The sequence below is a fragment of the Lutjanus erythropterus genome, chromosome 19 (assembly GCF_056507025.1).
Source record: "Lutjanus erythropterus isolate fLutEry1 chromosome 19, fLutEry1.hap2, whole genome shotgun sequence".
In the NCBI taxonomy this organism is placed as follows: Eukaryota; Metazoa; Chordata; class Actinopteri; order Lutjaniformes; family Lutjanidae; genus Lutjanus; species Lutjanus erythropterus.
In genome coordinates this window covers 26,725,929-26,746,449 of record NC_139335.1, presented here as the reverse complement: position 1 = coordinate 26,746,449, position 20,521 = coordinate 26,725,929, and the positions used below count along the sequence as shown (strand labels likewise).

The 20,521-nt window shown below is 38.8% G+C and overlaps 1 protein-coding gene across 1 annotated transcript in view; it reads right to left on the bottom strand.

Moving 5' to 3' along the window:
• The window catches only part of LOC146309997 (uncharacterized), a 33,394-nt gene extending 13,121 nt beyond the window's left edge, over positions 1-20,273 (bottom strand). Inside the window, exons 1-3 of the mRNA XM_084745286.1 lie at positions 20,234-20,273; positions 19,845-20,146; positions 453-504 (exon numbers count right to left, since the gene is read on the bottom strand). Coding sequence (XP_084601412.1) covers positions 453-504; positions 19,845-20,146; positions 20,234-20,273 — 394 coding nt within the window. The remainder of the gene's footprint in view (positions 1-452; positions 505-19,844; positions 20,147-20,233) is intronic.
• Positions 20,274-20,521: the final 248 nt, after the last annotated feature.

The following is a 20,521-nucleotide window of genomic DNA, read 5'->3' as shown; positions in this document are numbered from 1 at the left end:
TAAACATCCATTAAATGAGTTTACGGCAGTCAGATTTTTTTCTACAAAAACAAATTAAATTTGTTCAAATTCAGCACTTATGATTAAAGAGTATTCTTACCTGATGTAACAGTTACTGTTGTACCTTTTCCCCAGTAGTCAAAAGCTTCGTAGGAGCACAGTACTGGATCTACTTAGCTCTTAGTATGAAAACTACATCTACTAATGTCGAGCGAATAAACTCAACCTCAAAATTTAATTAATTCCACCATTTATAAAATTCACTGAAAAGTCTCAAAATACTCCAGCCATAAAAATCCACCACTGAATCAGACTGAGAATGCGGCTGTTTGATTTTTCACACTAATGCATTAAAACAAATTACTTTTGAAGTGACATTATAACTTTAAAAAAATGACACTTTACACTCTGAAACATACCCTGCTGTAAATTTTAAACAATACAAATCTTACCTGATGACACTGTTACTGTAGTGCCTTTTCCCCAGTAGTCGAAAGCCCAGTTGTCACAGTTAAGAGAATCAGTTCACCCTTCTTACAAAAACTCATTTCTGTAATATCCCTTTACTTCATGTCACAGTTTGGTTTCAGCGACAGTTAAAAAATGAACTAAAATATATACCGGTTCCAATTTAACTAAACATAAGGAGTTTTAAACTTTTCACAAATTCTTTGCTAGGTTGCAAAATACTGTTGCCGTTCATATCACCAAAACTTGTGCCTAAAATTTTAAAAATGTGACCAAGAATTTTTTTCTTGAGGCACTGAGGTCTAAATATACTAAATCTAACAGTGTAATAATCACATTTTCAGTATTACGACAAAAGAAGTTTCTTTTAACTGTTGTGATGGTCAAAAATAGTTAAAAGTTTGTATCATCTAATGAACTGCACTTATTCAGTAAATTACATTACATACCTCACATTTACACTGATCTTTTGATTTTCTGTAAATTATATTTTGGTTTAAGTGCAGTATAAACCAACATAAATCCAGAACCCAGAAACATTTTGAATTGTCTTCACTCAAAATATATTAAATTATTACTCACCAGAGGTTACTGTGACTTGTGTTCCTTTCCCCCAGTAGACAAAGTAGCCATAGCTATCACAGTGACACACAACAATCTGCTTCCAATACAAATACCAGAAATGTTGTTTAATCCAAGAAAAGCAAACACATTTCAATGACAAAGCAATTCCCACTGTACTATTTATTAACCACTTCCCTGAAATGTTAATTCCCTGTGGTCTGGGTTACATAAAATTGAGCGTGTTTGCCGACATAGTGAACACTTCCTCTTTATCAGACCCTCCTGTCAGCTCCAGCTCCTCCAGTATGGAGTTCACTCAAGCAGATGATTCAGCTGAAATGAATATTAAACTTGATAAAAGTTAATGATATATGGCACTGTTTTACATTAGGTTTAAAAAAAAATAAACCTTTGCACATGTTCTCTCCATGGTGTAACTGCTTTAGGGCATTAACTAGCTATTTGAGTCACTTAAGTTTAACGCAACCATGCCAATATTTTAGTGTTAAAGGTGTTTAGTGTGTAAGATTTACAGGCAATTATTGGTAGAGTTTTGCCCGCCGCACCTCCGATTTCTCACGCTGAAATGTGTGAGTCTTTTTATATGTTTAAGGTTAAAAACGGTTATGACAGCTGAGTTTATCTGTGATCTATCTGTGAAGCCATTCGTGATCGATTAGTCATGCGCGCAGAGATCGTGAGGGGGTTGAGCTCGTGCAAATCATTTGGCTCACGCCCGCAATACCACGACAGTTCATTGCATCATCTATGGGGTAAGGTTACTGCCAAAAGATTTACACTGGTAAAAAAAAAAAAAAGTATTCAAAGTGTCTGTAGTTGCTTGATCATTATTTTAGTGTGTGGGAAATGGGAAAAATGCCTCTGCTTCCCCAAACGGCAGTTAACATGACAGTGTGACGCACACAGTTTGTGCCGCTGAAACACTATGTTAGATTTATGCATTATACGGATTCGTTCTGTGATTTTGCGAACATACAGCTCAGTTTTGACAGTAATTTCATGGTTGTCAGATTTTTATCCATAATGAAGAAAACCCACCCATAAAACTGCAATCCGTATTTGTAATTTAGTAAAATTGTAACTTTATGAGTTGTATTCTTACAGAGAAAATATACACTACATAATCTATGCATGATTAACAAGAATTTACAACATTTTTATTTATGCACAACTATAGACTAATATGCACACATTTTTAATACGTGCACGATTTTTTGTGTGCACACACAAATCTTTTGACAGTAACCTTACCCCATAATCATCCTGGACGTGTGTACGGAAGTGTCCGAGCATCAGTGATTGATTTCCCCCTTTTCAGGTATGTATTTTTGAGTATTTATGCCCTTAAACTTTAAATAACATTTGCTAATTTGTTGTGTGTGTGTTGTGAAAACATTTTAAGGCCTTTCGAGCGTTTCATGAACATTATTTTGAGGTTTAAATGTTTATTATATTGCCGCAGCAGCTAACTTAACTTTGTCCTCCCAGCCAGTAGCACAGGATAGCACCTTCTATTTTGATATGTTGATAAGTTAGGAACCCCAGGAAAACCTTTGTTTTTGCTGGTGGGTGCCCCAATTTAATGAATACTGCTGGTAATGGGCGGGGTGGGGTGGGGTAGTTAGAGCATCGGAGCACCCGCAGGATCAGCACCTATGGGTGGGATTGCCCCCTAATATGACAAATGCAAGAGACAAATGTTTTACATATATTGTTTATTAACATGGCATTTATTTTTAATAAATTATGTCTATGTATATTATTTATTATATATTATTTATAAGGACAGTTTCATGGTTACCTACCTGTTGCATTTTATTCTTACCTATTTAAAAAATCAGGAATTGTATATACATTTTTTAAGCATCATATATGATGCCTTAAAAATGTATTTACAATTTTAAAGCAGCATATAGATGATTTTGTCTTAATAGACAAAATTAACTATACATCAAATTATACTTATCTGTCAAAGGAAAAAAAAGAAGAAAACAAAAAACAATAACACTTGAGAGCTTATTTCCAGTGTGTTCTTGGTTCATTCCTCACAGGTGACAGGAGTAAGACTGTTCCAGAGGCTTTCAACAATTGCAAAGCTGGTCCTGGTGCTGCCCCACTCCAATGCAGATGCAGAGCGAGTCTTTTCAGTGGTGGGACTAAACAAGACTAAGACCAGGAACAGCATGGCACCCTGTCATCAATAATGACAATAAAGATGGCGGGCGTGGAGCCCTCCTCAGCAATCATCAAGGCCTCAAAAAAGGCCACAAGCCAGTACAAGGCACACAGATCTTGAGCACAATGATCTTCTCTCTGTGGCTCTTCCTTAATGTTCATTTCTGTTTTCTAATATTTTAACAAACATTTGACTGAGAATACTCATCTTTATTGTATGATTAAACCTGCTGTGTAATGCGGCAGAATTTTGGTTGGCTCCCCAGATCTCACTCCAAGGTTTTTTGAAAAGTTGGCAGTCCTGAGAACATAATAATCATAAGTATATTTCCACTGTGTATAATCACCTCAAAATAAGAATTGTGTTTTTGGTAACTTAGAATGAGATACTTGCATATACAGAGGACGTGGGTGACGTGTGTAGCACCACAGCACTCCACAGTATTTTAGACCTATGTGATTTAAGGGACCCCAGGCTGGAATGATGGGGTGTTTGGGTTCGTTAGATCCCAATTACTGAAAATGACTCAATACTTAATGGGTTCTTCTACCCAAATTATACCGCAAAACTGCAGTATTAGGCCAGACTCAGGCTTACTTGTTACTACTGTTTACTACTATTTACTAGAACGGTTAGCTTCCGATCACGTGCAGATATTCACCCTTGTTAACAAATGTGGGCCCACACACACACACAGACAAAATAAAAAAAAGTTGCAGGCCTGTGTGTTTTCCTTGTGCGGTGCAGCCGGTTGAATCTTTATTCACGAAAGGAAAAGTAATAGGAAACCTCACCCACAGTTTGGCGTTCAGGTTCGGTAGAGAAAGTTGAAAGTCCGAAAGATGGAAACCAGGCAGCAATGGTCAAGAAATCCATGTCAGGAGTCCAGGCACAGTCCTCCGGAAACATGAAGCACTCCTTATCAGTCAGCTGCGTCGTCCTCTGCTCCTGTGATTCCCGAACATGTCATCCTCCCTTGGCAGGCGTCTCCCCGGTGTTAGTTGAGGCACATGAGCACAAACGGTTGCTTTACTCACAGCAGTTCAGCAGCGAATGTGCCGAACAGTCCACAGCTACAATCTTCTGCTTCTTACCTAAACTTTGACTCTACAATAGCAAAACTCCATATTTCCACCACAGTTTTTCCTTCTTCCGTCGTGCCTCTCCTCCTGACATTTCTACTTCATCCTTCGTGTTGTTTCCTTTGATCCCACCCCCTACTGCTATTTCTTCCTTACCTACAACTAATTACCACAGGTGAATTTGACTGACAACTTCAGGTGTTTCTATAGGCTTTGTGTAGTATCTATACTTTGACTCAAGTACTGCGGTTGAGTACTTTGTCCACCACTGCCTATAAGCCCCTTGTCCTTTCAGACTTAATCTGTGCTTCATGACATTTATTCATGTTTTTTCTGTCTTGACTAGATCCTTGCTTGTGTTCTATCAGTTCTCAGATGTACATAGCTTTGAATGAACCCGAACCCTAACCTTCTAAGACTGTAATGTTGTGAATTTCATTGTGCACTTAAATTACTTGGTTACGTTTGGGCACAAAAAAGTACTTGGTTAGGTGCAGGCACAAAAAACTACTTGGTTAGGCTAACGCACAAAAAAATACTTGCTCAGATGTGGGCACAAAAAAACTGACTCAGGCTTAGGCACAAAAAAACAAAACAAAAAACCCTATAGTTAGGCTTAGGCACAAAAAATACTTGCTTCGGTTTAGGCACAAAAATCTGTGTGGTTAGGTTTAGGCAAGAAATATCACTTGGATTGGTTTTGGCACAAAAAAACTACTTGGTTAGGTTTAGGTACAAAAAAATGTGTGGTTAGGTTTTAGCACAAAAATTGATTTAGTTAGGCTCAAGCACAAAAGCTACTTGGTTAGGTGCAGACACAGAAAATTGTGTGGTTAGGTGCAGGCACAAAAAACAATTTAGGCTTAGGCACAAAATAAGATAACTACTTAGTCAGGCTAAGGCTCAGCTGACCCTGTAAATCAAAATTCACAACAAAATCTGACATCTTGAAACATTTTATTTGGCACAATCATAATAACAAACAATAAGAAAATTATTCATCAGATAAAATGAATTAAGTTTAAAAGACCCATAACTCCTCTGACTCATAACTGTTTATACTATTTTCATTACTGCATCTAATTTTAGTTGTAAATACTTTGGTAACATTTATATAAAATTAAGATAGAACCTCTTCTATCATGCAGGCCCCAAAACGTTGCAGTCATTCATAAACCATCTTAGTTAGTCTATCCACTCCTCCAACAGCCACCAACTCTGGTTTGGTCAAATTTAACCTTTAATTCACTACGTGAAAAGTGAGTGCAAAGAGTCAGGTTCTGCAGGCTGTTTTCCTTTCAATCCTCACCCAGCTCAGAACACTCATGATCCAGATGAGTGGGTGTGTAATGTGCCGCTGGATGAGGGCGCGTTGAGGTTGTTGTTGCTCTGCAGATCATCTTTGGCAAAATAAAATGACAAATATCGTCCCCACAAAATCGGCCAGAGAACCCCCCAGCCAGTGATGGTTCAGCCCACCATCGATAAGTAATTGACCAATCGCCAAACCCTTATATGAATCCATTTATTATCATTATGAATTACAAAATGGTTGAAGATTTGGATGTGAAGACTTTATGTCACAGCCGGCATTTACTAATGTCATAATGTCAATGAAATATCTTAGTATACAGCACATTAGCTAGCCTAGCTTAACGTGCTCTGTCTCTTTATTGTTTAGAACAAGCAACAGTTTGTCTTTCCCTGGCCCCTCAATGTATCATTAAGTTCATACTGCATTAGCTAACTCTTACATCAACTAAATTAGGTAGCTTGTGCACCTAGCTAGGTGGCAAATAGCTGGAAAACATCCTGAAGCGTCCTGAAGTGAGTGAGTGAGTGAATGATGAGTGGTTTGGCACAGAGGCAGATTTCTTACATGAGCTAGCCAGCTTTTGCTAACGTCACATACTCTTAGCTTATCTTTCTTTATGCTTCGGTAAGTGTTGCCGTGGTCCCAGCTATGTCAGTCAGCATTCCACGGCAGAATTTACACACTGCTGTGTGTTTTCTTTTGGATGTTGTTTTGTAGGTGAACGCCTTGCGCTTTATGTAGCCAGATTTTGTTACGGAAGATTTGTCTGACAACTCCCACCAGACAGCCACAGCTTCTTCTTCTGCCTCCCACACTGACTTTCTTGGAGTGCATATGAAGAGAAGTGACATCCATTAGCAAAAACAATTTTTAGATCCAATCACAGTTGACCAGTAACGTTAACAACTAAATCAGATGATGCACAGGGAATTTAGTGACATTCCCACAGCTGTGCTCTTGGCTGGACTTGATGTAAATTTCAAAATCCTCTTTAGCTGAGGCCGAGACACGCCCAAGACAGAAACACTGGGGAAAAAAGCCATCAGCACATTAAAATAAAGTACTAATGGCTAATGGTCAATGTTGCTCATCTGGGTGGCTGCATCTGTACTAGCTGGTATTTATTTTCCTGCCTTACCGAATGACCCTCTTCAAGTTTCCGAAGATAAATTGGAAAGATTGTCCCAGACCACCTAATGATGATTTGTCTTCCAAGTAAGTTTTCAGTTCTCACTTCGCTTTAGTCAGTTTTTACTGTAAGGTGAGCAGGACACTTTTTAGTTTGAGCATGTCAGAAAAACATGCATGAATGATCTTTAGAAATCTTTAGAAAAGTAAAATTTGATTTCAGTCTGATCTTGCAACTCTCTGACCCAAACAGCTGATCTGTGGCACAGGAGTGGCCCATCAGAATACAGAAGTACTAGAGTTGAGAAAATGTAGTTACAAACTAAAAGGCTGTCTGACAGTACAGTAAAGCAGTGAAAAAAATTAATAGATTTTTTGTAGGTGGGCCTAAATATGTGGCTGATACACATTTTTCTGCTGACCCCGTCTGCAAGAGTACAACGCTGACCTCCCATGTCTACTGAAGATAAAGTACTTACTATTGATAAGTACCTCATACAATCCCACTTGAAATAATCCAGACTATCCTATTAACTTCAGAGTATCATGCCCTGAGTTTATAAGTATATAACAAGTAATAAGGACCAATATAATATGATGCATCCTCTACACAGCTTCGTGTCCCACCAGCAGTGTTTCAGAAGTGTTTCAGCTGTGGGGTGTTTTGCCTGCCTGCTGCCTTGATCAGATTTTGCCCTCTTTCCTTGCTTTTTTCTCTCTACCATGGGTAAGTAGGCCACAAAGTTAAACTGCTTTTACGATTGCGAGTCTGCATGGGTCTGGACAGACATGGATGTAAACTGCAACTTGACTGGTTGGTGGAGACAAACAACTTCAAGGCCATAATTCTATTTTTTGACTTTGACTACTTATATGACCATTGACAGCTGACTTCTCACTCTTAACTGGCTGCTAGGGGCTGCAAGTGATCAACAACTGCCTCAGTTTGAAATTGTGTTTCAGCTTGGAGCAATATATTTGGAGGTCATGTTAATGTTGGCAGAAGTTTAAAATCTCTGCTTGTTGCATCTGGCATTTGTGGTGACATTGCAGTAGGTGCTTCACCACAACTGCCTGATGGAGATCTGCACTCTCCTGAGTGACCTCTTCTAGTTCCTTCCATGCATAATAAAAGCCAAGAGAGTCCATATCTGTTGCCATTTAAAGTTTACATTGATCAGATGAACATGTATCATCACTGGCTATGAAGCTGGGAAGGTATGGCACAGATTTGGGGGGAATCATGAAACAACAAAATTATAAAAGTTAACAAAGCTTTCTTGTTATAAAGACAGCGTCTTGTCATACAAAGAGGCATAACACAAATAACTTGATGCTTAAATGACAATGTATATCAAAATAATGGGAAAAATATGCTTGAATATAAAAGTATGATAGCTAATGTTGCTACATGTTGCTCATGTTTGTAGTATATATAAATTTTATTTCACATTTTCTGAACAGTGTGCTTAATTTTGCAATCTTGAAATATAATTTTATATATTATATATTTTGAGATTTCTACAAAGGTTTGGATGTGTACCCTGAACTGATGCTGTTTTAAATTATTAATTATTTACATATTGAAAACATACAAATCCAGTTTCTGGCCTGCTTTGGTCTTGTGTATTATCATGTAGCATTGGTGCGGGTGTCTGAGCCTTTGGCTTTCAGTCTGAAGTTTCCGTTTGTTAGCTGGATGAGGAAACACCTGTTGTGGTGAAAAGTGTTTCCTCTGTGTTACATAAATATTAACCAGTAGGGATGTTAATAACCACAAGTCCAAAATGTACACACATTTTCCTTTCTCTTTTGATAGTATCTCAAATTTAAGTCCAACAGTATTAGAATTTAACATTATGTGTTATAATATAGGAGTAAATTTAAAGTCATTGGTAGCAAAGTGTGTTAATATGATAACTGCTTAACTGACTCTTAATTTGTGGCATCTGTATTTTAATTGACTATTTCTTTTTCTGCCAACTTTTTACTTTTATTCCCTAAATTTTAACAAAAATATTTGTGCTTTCTAGGTCTTAAATTTTCGAAACAGGCTTGTTGCTTTTGTTTTAATGCAAGACGAAAACAATGTAAAAAGGCATTTCAAGACAAAGACGACATAAAAACAATATAAGACCAAATTGGTGTAAAACACATAGTAAGACAAAAACTGTATAAAAGATGTAACAAGACAAACATAATCTAACAAGGAGGGGAGGAATACAGTGTAACAAGACATAAGACGTGAATGACATAAAAAAATATAACAAGACAAACCAATGAAACAAGATGATAAAATATGTAACGGCATAAAAGAACAAAAATGGTGTAAAAATGTTACAAGACAAACTGATGTAACAAGACAAAAACTACATAAAAGATGTAAAAGATGTAATAAGGCGTAAAAGAACATCATAACCATCTGACGACTGGACTGATTGTTTGAACTGACGACTGTTAGTCGACTTGGAGAATCTTCAGTTGGTCCTACTTCAGGGTCTAATAAAATTTGGGAAACGTTTTTGTGGATACCATCTCCATCTCTTTTTCTTGACGGCTCAGTGACTCTCAGCCTAATTTCAGTTTCATACAAGGTTTTTCAGGTTTCTGTCATTTTGTACTGTAATTCACTACTTTTTTGACAGAAAGACTAAGAAATCATGAAAAATTGTTCAATTTTTGCTTCATTTCTATAATGAAACCAGTTATTATTTAATATTTATATTTTTACTTTGTGAATATTTGTATGATCGTCTGTATGGTATGAAAAATGTATCACTTTCAAACTCTTAGTGTCCTAACATTACAGTCATCTGTGTAAAAACAGATTACTGCCAGTCTTTGAATATAGTTTCCTAAAAAGAGTTTTGTTGTACAAATACAGGCAGCAGAAAGCAGCCCTACCTCTGTGTTTCTGTATCAGCAATACTGACAGTATTCCCTTCTCTGTGGAAAGAGGTTTTTGTCACACGATATTTCACTGTGGCTGTTGTAGTACCCTGCACTGTGATACAAGTCCATACAAAAACTCCACTGTGTGCGCTGCATACCATGATACACAAATGCTTAAACACACTAGTTTAAGAATCAGCAGAGAAAAACTTCACTGATGATTTTTGTTGTTGTTGTTGTTGTTTGGTTTTTTTTTTATTTATTTGATTGTTATATTTATTTTTTCATTTGGTCATGTTAAAGGTTTATAGTGATGGATATTATGAAGAACATATGAAAATATTATGATGAAACCATTTATTTAAGACATAATTTGTGCTTTTAGTGATTAAAAATGTTTTGTTTGTTTATATAAAATATGTATTATAAGTAACATCAATATTGTTAATTTCATTCAACCTACAGGAAGAATTCATGGCTTAAAAAATTATCTAAAAAATGTGTTTGTAGCTCCTACAGCTTAATGACAAATGTATCTGTTGAAAAGCTGAAAATGACTATAACACACCTGTCACTTAAAAATTATATTTTAATCCCGCTGACGCGACATGCCCATGACACAGTAATATTGGATTCTTAACATATGACCATCACATTTTAAACATACTTTAAGTAGCTTAACATTATATAACTATAAGCAGTCACACATCTGTCTTTTTTGTGTTTGCTTTTCATTATGTGAAATTATTATTTTGTGAACACAAAGCAAGTGGGGGAAAAACAGGGATATTCTGGGAGAAAAATTAATTAGGGTGAGGAGGGTGTAAAGTTAAATTAAAGTAAATCAGTAACTCAGCACAGTAACTCTGTGCCTCTGCAGGTTTTTGTATTACCATATATCACTGTTTTAGTCACCATACACCACCATGACACACACTTGTACAAAAACTTTTGACTGATACGATGCATGGTCAGTGTTTTGTCTTTGTCCTCAGCAGGATAATTTACCATTTTTCAGTTTTGTTTTTCACAGTAAAACAATAAAACCTTAAAAGAACATTGTACTTCTCCACCTAAGGAGTTTTGCTGTACAAATACAGGCAGCAGAAAGCAGCCCTAACTCTGTGTTTCTGTATCAGCATCACTGACAGTATTCCCTTCTCTGTGGAAAGAGGTTTTTGTCACACGATATTTCACTGTGGTCGCTGCCATATGCTGCACTGTGATACAAGTCCATACAAAAACTCCACTGTGTGCGCTGGATACCATGATACACAAATGCTGTTACACTAGTTTAAGAATCAGCAGAGAAAAACTTCACTGATGATTTTTTTTAATTATTTATTTGATTGTTATATTTATTTTTTCATTTGGTCATGTTAAAGGTGACCAGATGTCCAGAAAAATTCAAGACAGTCTCAAATTACGAGCTCAATCTTGAATCCTGTCCTTTCTCACCTGAAAATGAACCGTTATTGATGGATATTATGAAGAACATATGAAAATATTATGATCAAATCATTTATTTAAGCCACAATTCCTGCTTTTAGTGATTAAAAATGTTTTGTTTGTTTATATAAAATATGCATCATAAATAACATCAATATTGTTAATTTCATTTAACCTCTGTGGGAAGAATTCATGGCTTAAAAAATTATCCCAAAAATGTGTTTGTAGCTCCTACAGCTTAAAGACAAGATGTATCTGCTGAAAAGTTGAAAATGACTGTAACACACCTGTCACTTAAAAGTTATATTTTAATCTGTCTGACACGACACGCCCAGCCCAAACTCTCTGCTCGGAATTTCACACATTCTCAGTCCTGGAGAAATCTTCACCATTATGATGATGATACAATAAAATAAATATTGTAAGTGACAGTGTTGGACAGTAGCAGTGTTACAAGTAGCGGTGTTACTAGTTTAACTACATTTCTCAGTGACATGGGCGTAACATCGCTGTTTTCTTCATCAAATGGCTTTTCAGTAGTGAAGCTACTTTAGTGATCAAATAGGTAGCGTCCACAGAAGCTACATTTCCCCATGCATTTCTAAACCTTAAATGTGTCTCTTCCATGTGACGTCATGTACCTGCCCTCCTGCTGATGGCCGCCATAGACTGTGTAGAAAAAAATGCCCACGAATTGTCGCAGCGGGGTAAGATGGAACGTGTGCAGCAGGAGACGGTGGTAGAGGAGGGGGCAGAGACGTGTACGTGTCGTGAATCTCCATGGTCAAACCTTAACAAGTTCATGTTACTTATCGAGTCCTCACAGAACAGTTACATGTTCCGGTGTTTACTGTGGAACCCAAAAGAAAGCTCCTGTCAACATCCAAGACGTCCAACAAATTTAAGGACACACATTCAGGTATTTCCCGAAGTTAAGCTAGCTAAGCTAATCATCACAACTCAGTCAGCAAACACCAACAGCTAACATGGCGCTAGCTAGCAACATGTCCTTTGGCAGCAAAAGAGTAAAACTGTGTGTGTGTTGTGTGTATGTTTTTTTTTTTTTTTTTACAAACTTCTCTACAAAACCAAATTGTTGTGGTCAATTTAAATAAATAATTTGATATTTGTTTAGATGGCTCCTAGTACAGAAGGGGGCTAATAAATATACAGCTAAACACAGACAGACAGATACATAGATACTTTGTTTTTACTTTAAAAAAAAATAGCTTTGATGTAGTTAAGCTACTTTTGTCATTTTATTGTAGCTTAGCTTGCTACATTTCTCTGGTGGGCAGCTCCAGTGTAGTGAAGCTTCATGTAATATAGAATAACTTGTAGCTGAGCTCACTACATTTTCCAAGTAGCTTGCTCAACACTGGAGAAAAAATGGTTCAAGATGAAGATGGTTCATGACAGAAAGACATCTCTTCATCTCCTGAATAAAACAGAACACATCATCTGTCCACAGCATGCTCATTATAGAGACCTGTGAGAAAAGAACAACCAAAATAATTTTTGAGGTAGATTTGGTCTCTTAGCTTAGGATTTTGTACAGCTGCTCAACCAACTCCAGTCACTGTGGTCCTCGAACACAATAATAAACAGCAGAATCTTCAGTCTTCAGACTGTTCATCTGCAGATACACCTGCTGTCTGCTGTCGTCTCTGGAGATGGTAAACTGACCCTGAACTGACTGAGAGTAGGATTTGCTGCCACCACCACTGCTAATCCATGCAACCCACTCCAGTCCTTTTCCAGGAGCCTGTCTGACCCAGTTCATCTCGGCGTTGCTGGATGAGAATCCAGAGGCTGTACAGGTCAATCTGTGAGATTCTCCAGGTCTTTTAGCCACTGGTTCAGATTCTGTCAGAGTCTGACCATCAACACCTGCCAAGAGGATGAAGAAACATCAAGTCAAATAAGATGGTGAAACAAATAAAAGTAATGTGAAATTAAGATCAGTGAATATTTTCACCTGTCCAGCAGATAGTTAAAAGCAGCAGTCCTGTCCTATAGTCCATCATGTTAAACTGTGTGTCCACTGTTCTCTGTCCTCCTCTCTGCAGTCAGATAAGTAGAGGTGGAAGACATCTGAGTTTTGCATTGACTCCTCCTCAAAGGGACCAGAGAACTGGATTTCACTGAATTCTTTGTCATAGTTGTTTTGTCAATGAACTAACATATAATTTATAATAAGAGTTCATTCAGCAGTGTACTTTAAAATTAGTTTAATTATATATGTTTTAATTGTCAAGTATCTTCATCAAGGCCATGAGATGGTGCTATACATCTATTAACAGCAACAGCAGTCCAGTCATGTTCACATGTTGACCAGAACAGAACTGAACTTGTGAACATACTGGGCAGCAGAGCACAGGGATGAGCTCTAAACTACAAGATATTAATTCATTTATTTACTTTTCAACCATTTTCTTTCTGACTTTATACAAACCCAGTTTTGATCATGAATTCAGCCAGTTGGTCAGAGGACTGAGGTGATACATTTAAACATATAAAATGATAATTGTATATTTTCATATTGTTAATCTTCTTAGTAAAACTAAAACATCTTGACACACACAGTGTGAAGATACAGTCTGATCTCCTCAAGGAGAAAGGAGACAGAAAAGAGGATTCAGTTATATGAAGACAGGTAGATTTTAGCTGTGTCACTGTAAAAGTGCAAAAAAACTAAATCATCCATGAAACCAACACACACATACAAACATTTTGATTGATAATTAAGTGTGTTTCATTCACAGTCTTCACGTCTTCAAAGCTCTGATGTGCTTCAGTGTGAGTATAAACTGTAGTTCAGTCCACAGTTTGAGTGTCACTCAGTTCAGATCAATGACATCAGCAGATATGAGAGTCTCCTTATAGAGACAGAGGAGAGACAAACTGGACACTGACTGCCATCTAGTGTTTTTATAAAAGCAACTGCAACATTATTTTTACTCTCATATTGTGACAAACTTTAAAAAGATTATAAGCATGGATATATCTGAAATGTCTACAAATAGGATTTGTTTTACCTGGATGTGATTTTATCAGATTTTTTCACTGTCCTGAGCTGGTTGGTGAGGAAGTGTTCATTACCTTTTTGTCTGTTTATGTCTTTAATGTTTATTAGTGGTAACAGTCCTTTAAAATCTCATAATTGTAAAGTCTTTGCAGCATCATAATACACAGATACAAAGTGTACAAATGAATCACGTCCTTGTTGTGAAGGAAAGTCAAACTTCTCAAAGGCTCTTTTAGATTTTAAGTCAAATAAATTTGAATACTCAACAGCTTCTCTGTCAGGATGTAATTGTCCTCAGATACTGAATCTGTCTTTCAAAATGGAAAAAAGCATAACAATGATACTTTTGTTTTGCTAAATTCATTGTATTTATTATTTGTTTATGTTACTGCACATTCACTAAAAAGCAAAATCATGCAAATAGTTTTGGTTTTCTGCAGCTTTTTGGAAGCTTGGAGTTCAACATTAAAGACTTTGAACTGTTTCAGTGTTTGCAGATATTTAAAGCTGAAGACAAACAAAAACTTCAGCATAGGTACTGAAATTTATACAAAGAAAAAAAAAGGAAACTGTTTTTTTTTTTCAAGGTGTGAAGAAACTGACATCAGTGAAAAATGAGGCTTACTAAGGATCTACTGACTTGGCTTATTAAAAAAGATCAGACAGTTTTATAACCCAGAGAATACAAACAAAGGTAGATTGGATTAGGAAGATTTGTGCAGGCGAAAATGCGCAAGGCACGTTCTGAATGCTTTCACCCTCTCCGCAGACAAGGCGGGCTGTGAAAAGCACCGAATCCAGAGATAAGAAGATTATACTGTACTGGCGATAACACACTCTTTTCTGTGTTTATAACAAAACCCAGGTTGACCAGGTGTTTTATGAGGGCATTCATCTGCGTCATAGCCTCCTGCTCCGACTGTGCGAGAAGGAGCCAGTCGTCTAAGTACATAGCCAAACGAATGCCCTGCCATCTTATCACCGACGGGGAGAGAGTAGGTCGTCAGGCCGCGCTCTTCTTCTTCCTGGCCTGCTGACTGGCGGCTTGAGCCTGTTGAGCAGGAGGAGCTGCTGCTGGTGTCGGGGCTTTTCTTGGCCAGCTCGGCTGGGCCTCCATCTATGGCGGAGGTAGGATTTTGAACTGGGGGGGGGGGGGTCACGAAACAGCCTGGGCGAAGGTCTGTCGCTGGGCTGGCAGAGGCGGGGTCTCGCTCCTGCGGGGAAGGCAGAGCTGGAGAGCCTCGTCCTCCTTTTAGCTTCGCACCTCTGCTGCATTGAAGCAAGAGCGGAGCCGAAGATGCCATCAGGGACAATTGGCATGTCCAAAATGTCCTCCCTCTCCCCCTCGGACAGGTTTGTCAGGTTGAGCCAATGGGCTCTTTCCTGCAGAACCATCGTCCCCAAAGATTTGCCTGTAGCTTGGACTGCACAGCGCTGCACGTGGAGGCAAATGTCCGTAATCACAGTAATCTCTTTCCACACAGCACTGTCAAAATTAGTCGCCATGTCCTCGTACAGCTCCGCCTGATATGCCGCAAGCATAGAGGAAACATTAAGCGCTCTGACAGCCAAAGCCGCCGCTTTGTAAGCTTTCTCAGTCATGGCGGACTGGAAACGGTCTGCTTTTGACAGCAGTGTGGGGTTCCGGGAGGACGCTACTGTCAGCTGCGGGTGGAGGTGGGCTGCAACTAACAGCTCCATGGGGGGCATGCAGAGCAGGCCAATCTTCTTCATGCCCTCACAATCAAGGGAAGAAGCCCCCTGAAAAGGTTTTTTTCTGCTGAACGGGCAATCCTTCCATGAGAGGGATACCTCCTCCAGCAGTTCAGGGAAAACTGGGAGCTGCTGTTTTGCGTAGCCTGTGGCAATTTCTTCCCATCGTAACGTGATCTGAAGGTCTCCGTTAGGCCAGGGGATATTCAGCCAGGATGCAGCGCATTTGCACACGGCCTGCATATCCATGCTGAGGGCAGGGGAGGCAGATGCACCGTTGCCGCCGTGTATGACAGTCACAGCTTTGCAGCCTGAGTGGAGGGAATTAACGAATCGTCATCAAGTACAGAGTCGACCCCCAGAGTCTCCGTCTCCTCTGGTATGAGGAAGTTGAGTGTCCATCTCCGTTAGCTGGAGTGCTAACACAGAAGAACGGCAAATTAGCCGGTTTGCTAATTTGAAGCAAAACAAAAAACACCTTACCGCAAACAGCCAGGTGAAGAGGCTCCAGTCTATGGTGAAGACCGAGAGGCGTAAAGAAGGCAGCTAGTGCCCGGCGACGGAGTGACAGGATAGCTCCAATCTATGGACAGTTAAGCTAGCTAGCCAGTGATGAGGTGAGATATGCTCCAAAGCGAGAAGAGGTGTTTGAATGGTGCTGCGTTGTAGCGCAAGCTACTTAAGGATGGGTGGATCTGTCTGACGCAGGCGTCAAGATCACCAGCCAGTCAGGATTGGCGTGATGAGATACATGCTTCTGAGGAATACGCGGGGGGGCGTATCCCATAGTGAGACATCGAAACGAATGCTATGAATGAGAACCAAACATCACCTCCAACAATTAGGGCTGATAAAAGTTTCTCCATTTTAGACAGCTAGTGTGTTTACTTTTGTACATTTGTGTCCTTAAATATGGTCTCGTTGCTGCTGTATTATGTCTGCACAACTGAATGCACAAAACAGGTAACAGGTAAGGATGAAGATTTTGTACAGCTGTTCAAACCAGTGTTAATTTTGACAGCAAAAATTGATTTAGTTTTAGTCATAGTCTTTTGACTAAAATGTAATTTAGTTTTAGTCATAATTTAGTCATCTAAATTGTTTTAGTCTAGATTTAGTTGACAAAATATCATAAGATTATAGTTAATGAAAACTACAGTAGATTAAGTCAACAAAAAAGTGTGTAAAGGGTAATATGTAAACTTTCCCTTCAATTTCTTAAAGTCATTACGTTCACCTAGATGAAATGAAACCTCTATGAATGTGTTAAGGAATGTTAAGGTATGACTCTGCAATTCACACACAGACACAGATTTAACTTGTTATTTGCAAGGATTAGGGTTGCAATACTGTAAAATCAGCAGTGCCATTAGTGCAAAAATAAAAACGTGAAAGAAAAAGTGCATAGGCTATAATGCCATCAGGCCTGCTCTCTCTGAATCAGTTTAACTGAAGTATTAAAAAGAAAAAAAAATGGTATTTGCTTCACCCGTAAGCCGTGTAATAAACGGGATAACGTCCAGTGAGTTGTATGTTGTGGAAATATAAACTCTGACAGGATGTATGGAACGGGTTCCATTCAGTAATTCGGAAATCCTCGAGTTACACTTTTTACACAGTGTCTTGTTTTCCTTCACGTCAAATGTAAAATTTGTCCATATATCTTCTCTCCTCTTCCTCCCAGGCGTTGACAATCTGTTGTCTTCAGTGTGAAACATGTTAGTTGGGAGCAAGTTGTATACATTCCCAGGTCAGTCTCAAACTAGCTCAAAGTGTGTACGTAACTTCCTTACCACGTCGCTCTGATTGGTTCTCTTCCCAAATCCTCCCGCCTCTTCCTAAATCGTAATTACCTTCCACAAACGAAATTAGTTCTGATTGGATCTCGTCTCTGGCAGACATTTCCGTCTCATTTTTATTCGTTGACGACAATGTCAATACACCTCGTCATCTTAGCCCTCGTGAATGAATTTTTATTTAGTTATCGTCTCATTCTAGTCAGAAAAAAAAGGTCGTTGACGTTAACTATAACGAAAATTTTTCATCAACAAAATTAACACTGGCTCAACCAACTCCAGTCACTGTGAGTGCCGAGCACAATAATAAACAGCAGAATCTTCAGTCTTCAGACTGTTCATCTGCAGATACACCTGCTGTCTGCTGTTGTCTCTGGAGATGGTAAACCGACCCTGAACTGACTGAGAGTAGGATATGCTGTTACTATCATAAATAGCAGCAACCCAGCAACAGAAGCAACAGGTGTAACAGGAGACGATTCCACATCATTTTCACGTTCAACATACCTTTTAAGCATGATGATGTGACACACACAAGTTTTTTTCTTACAGTCGGGGGTCTGAATTACATAATCCGTTTACAATCAACCATATGGACTGGAAAACTTTGCCTGCAGTGCAGAACCAATGACGGGCAGAAAAACTAAGACACGGTCGCCAGACTGAAATGTCCATGCAACGGTCTTTTTGTCAAATCTTGTTTTCATGTTGTTTTGGGCGACTGAGAGCAAGGTATGAGCCAAATCACAGACATGATGCAGTCACCCACGAAAAGAACTGACGTAATCCAAAATGTTTACTTTGGGGCCGGATTTATCTGCGAGCCATTTTTCTAGAGCACGTGATGGCAGGTTGATGAAACCACCTAAAAGGATTAAAGGTCCAGATAACTGTCCATTACAGGTTTTGGGCACCATGACAGCACACATCAAAACCAAAAGGAAGAAAACAAGGGAACAGGGGCAACGCTTCTGGCTCAACCGGGTCAGAAACACACACATCCATGCACGGATTTTCAATTACCTCAGGCGAAGGGAAAACTTTTCCGCCAGCCAAATCATTTCCGAGGATCAAATCAACCCCAGCTATCGGTAGCTGTGGCCTTGCAGCAATTTTGAATTTGCCCGACACCAGATTTGAAGATCAAATGCACAAAATGCAAAGGCGTACGCACCACACACATTTTTACACCCCACACCAAAACATCTGAGCCACAAGACTCAGCAGAGAAAGGGAGAACATTGCCACGAATCAGTGATTGTTTTGCCCCAGTATCCTGTAGGATAGTGATAGGAACAGGCTCTTTGTCTCCCACCAATGAAACAGAACCATCTGAAACAAATGGTCTGAAATCTGTGTCAATTTGGTCTTTTTTTTTGGTTCTGCCGAATTCATGCTTTGCATGGAGGATGATTTAGTTTGGATTAAACCAAAAGGCTTCTTCTCCCTACTCAACTGCCCTACTATTTACAAGTACTTAAATATTTACAACAGTTCGAGACTTAATTTACACATACTCTCAGTGATCTACCAAAGAATTACTTTATCCAGTACAAACAATTTTACCTTGACTCTTCTACAAAGCTTACTCTAACCAAACAAATCAGAACACCAGGCTGGCAGTTCGTTGTGATGGAAAGGCTGGAGAGGAGACAGAGTGCAGGCCGCCGGTGTTCAAATAGGCCCGGGTATCCGCGCCCTGCCCAATCGTGCTGCAGCAATCAGCAATCATCAATCATCATCATCATCATCATGCGTCACCTGTTCTCAATTCACTCAGGAGAGAGAGAAAGAGAAAATCACACACACACACACTGGGGAGAGGAGACACTGCACCAAAGGAAAACACATACACAATCACTAATGACCCACAGGGTCATAACAGTCTATAACTGCGAGAAACAGAATCACATTAATATACAAAAGATAACTCACACAGAGAATTCAGTCAGCACCACTGTATGAAACTGGAAATAAACTTTATACATCATGTTGTTTCCAAGAAAAATACACAAAAATACATTCTCTTTCTTAACAACTAAAAATTTTAATTGAAACATTTACATTGAAATTCTCTATATTTTTGTACATTATAAATGACTTCAACATTTGCTACTCAGAATTGTCAGACTGACATTTAATCATGAATGTTCTCAGTGGTGGTAAATAGAGGAAGTAGTTTTTGTATGACTCTCCTATTATTGTCTCTCACTGTGTCTGTGGCACAGTAATACACAGCAGTGTCTTCAGGCTGCACATTCTGTCCATTTAGAATCACTGTTTTACTGGAAGAATCTAAGTCGATACTGAACTTGTTCTTAAGTGAATCTTTATAATATGTGGTGTATCCAGCAGCTGCCATTCCAATCCACTCCAGTCTTTTCCCTGCAGGCTGTCTGATCCAAGCTGTGTAGTAGCTGCCAAGAGAATAAGAGACCTGACAGGTGATGGTCAGACGTTGACCTGGCTGCACAGTCACAGAGGCTGGCTGTGTCAACTGTTCACACTTCACACCTGTTAAAAAAAAAGAAAATGTAACAAATGATCAAGTTCTGCTGCAAAAGAAGAACTGTTGACTTTGACAAATCCAGAGAGACTCACATCCAGCTGCCAACAGCAGCAGCAGAGCTACAGAAAACATGGTTTATGTTGAAAGTGACGTGCTGTGAACTCCACTGACAGCCTGATGGCAAGTTTTTATAGCTGAGTAACAAGGAAGGTCAGTGAGTTTGCATAGAATCAAACATATGAAGCATCAATGTTGGTCTAACTGGAGCCAATAGAAGAGTCTGTTGACTGTTATTATATCTGCAGAGTGAAAACATGCCTGCAAATCACCTCTGCTTTACATGTGATATTTGAATTTCATTACACACTCAGTCTTTAACA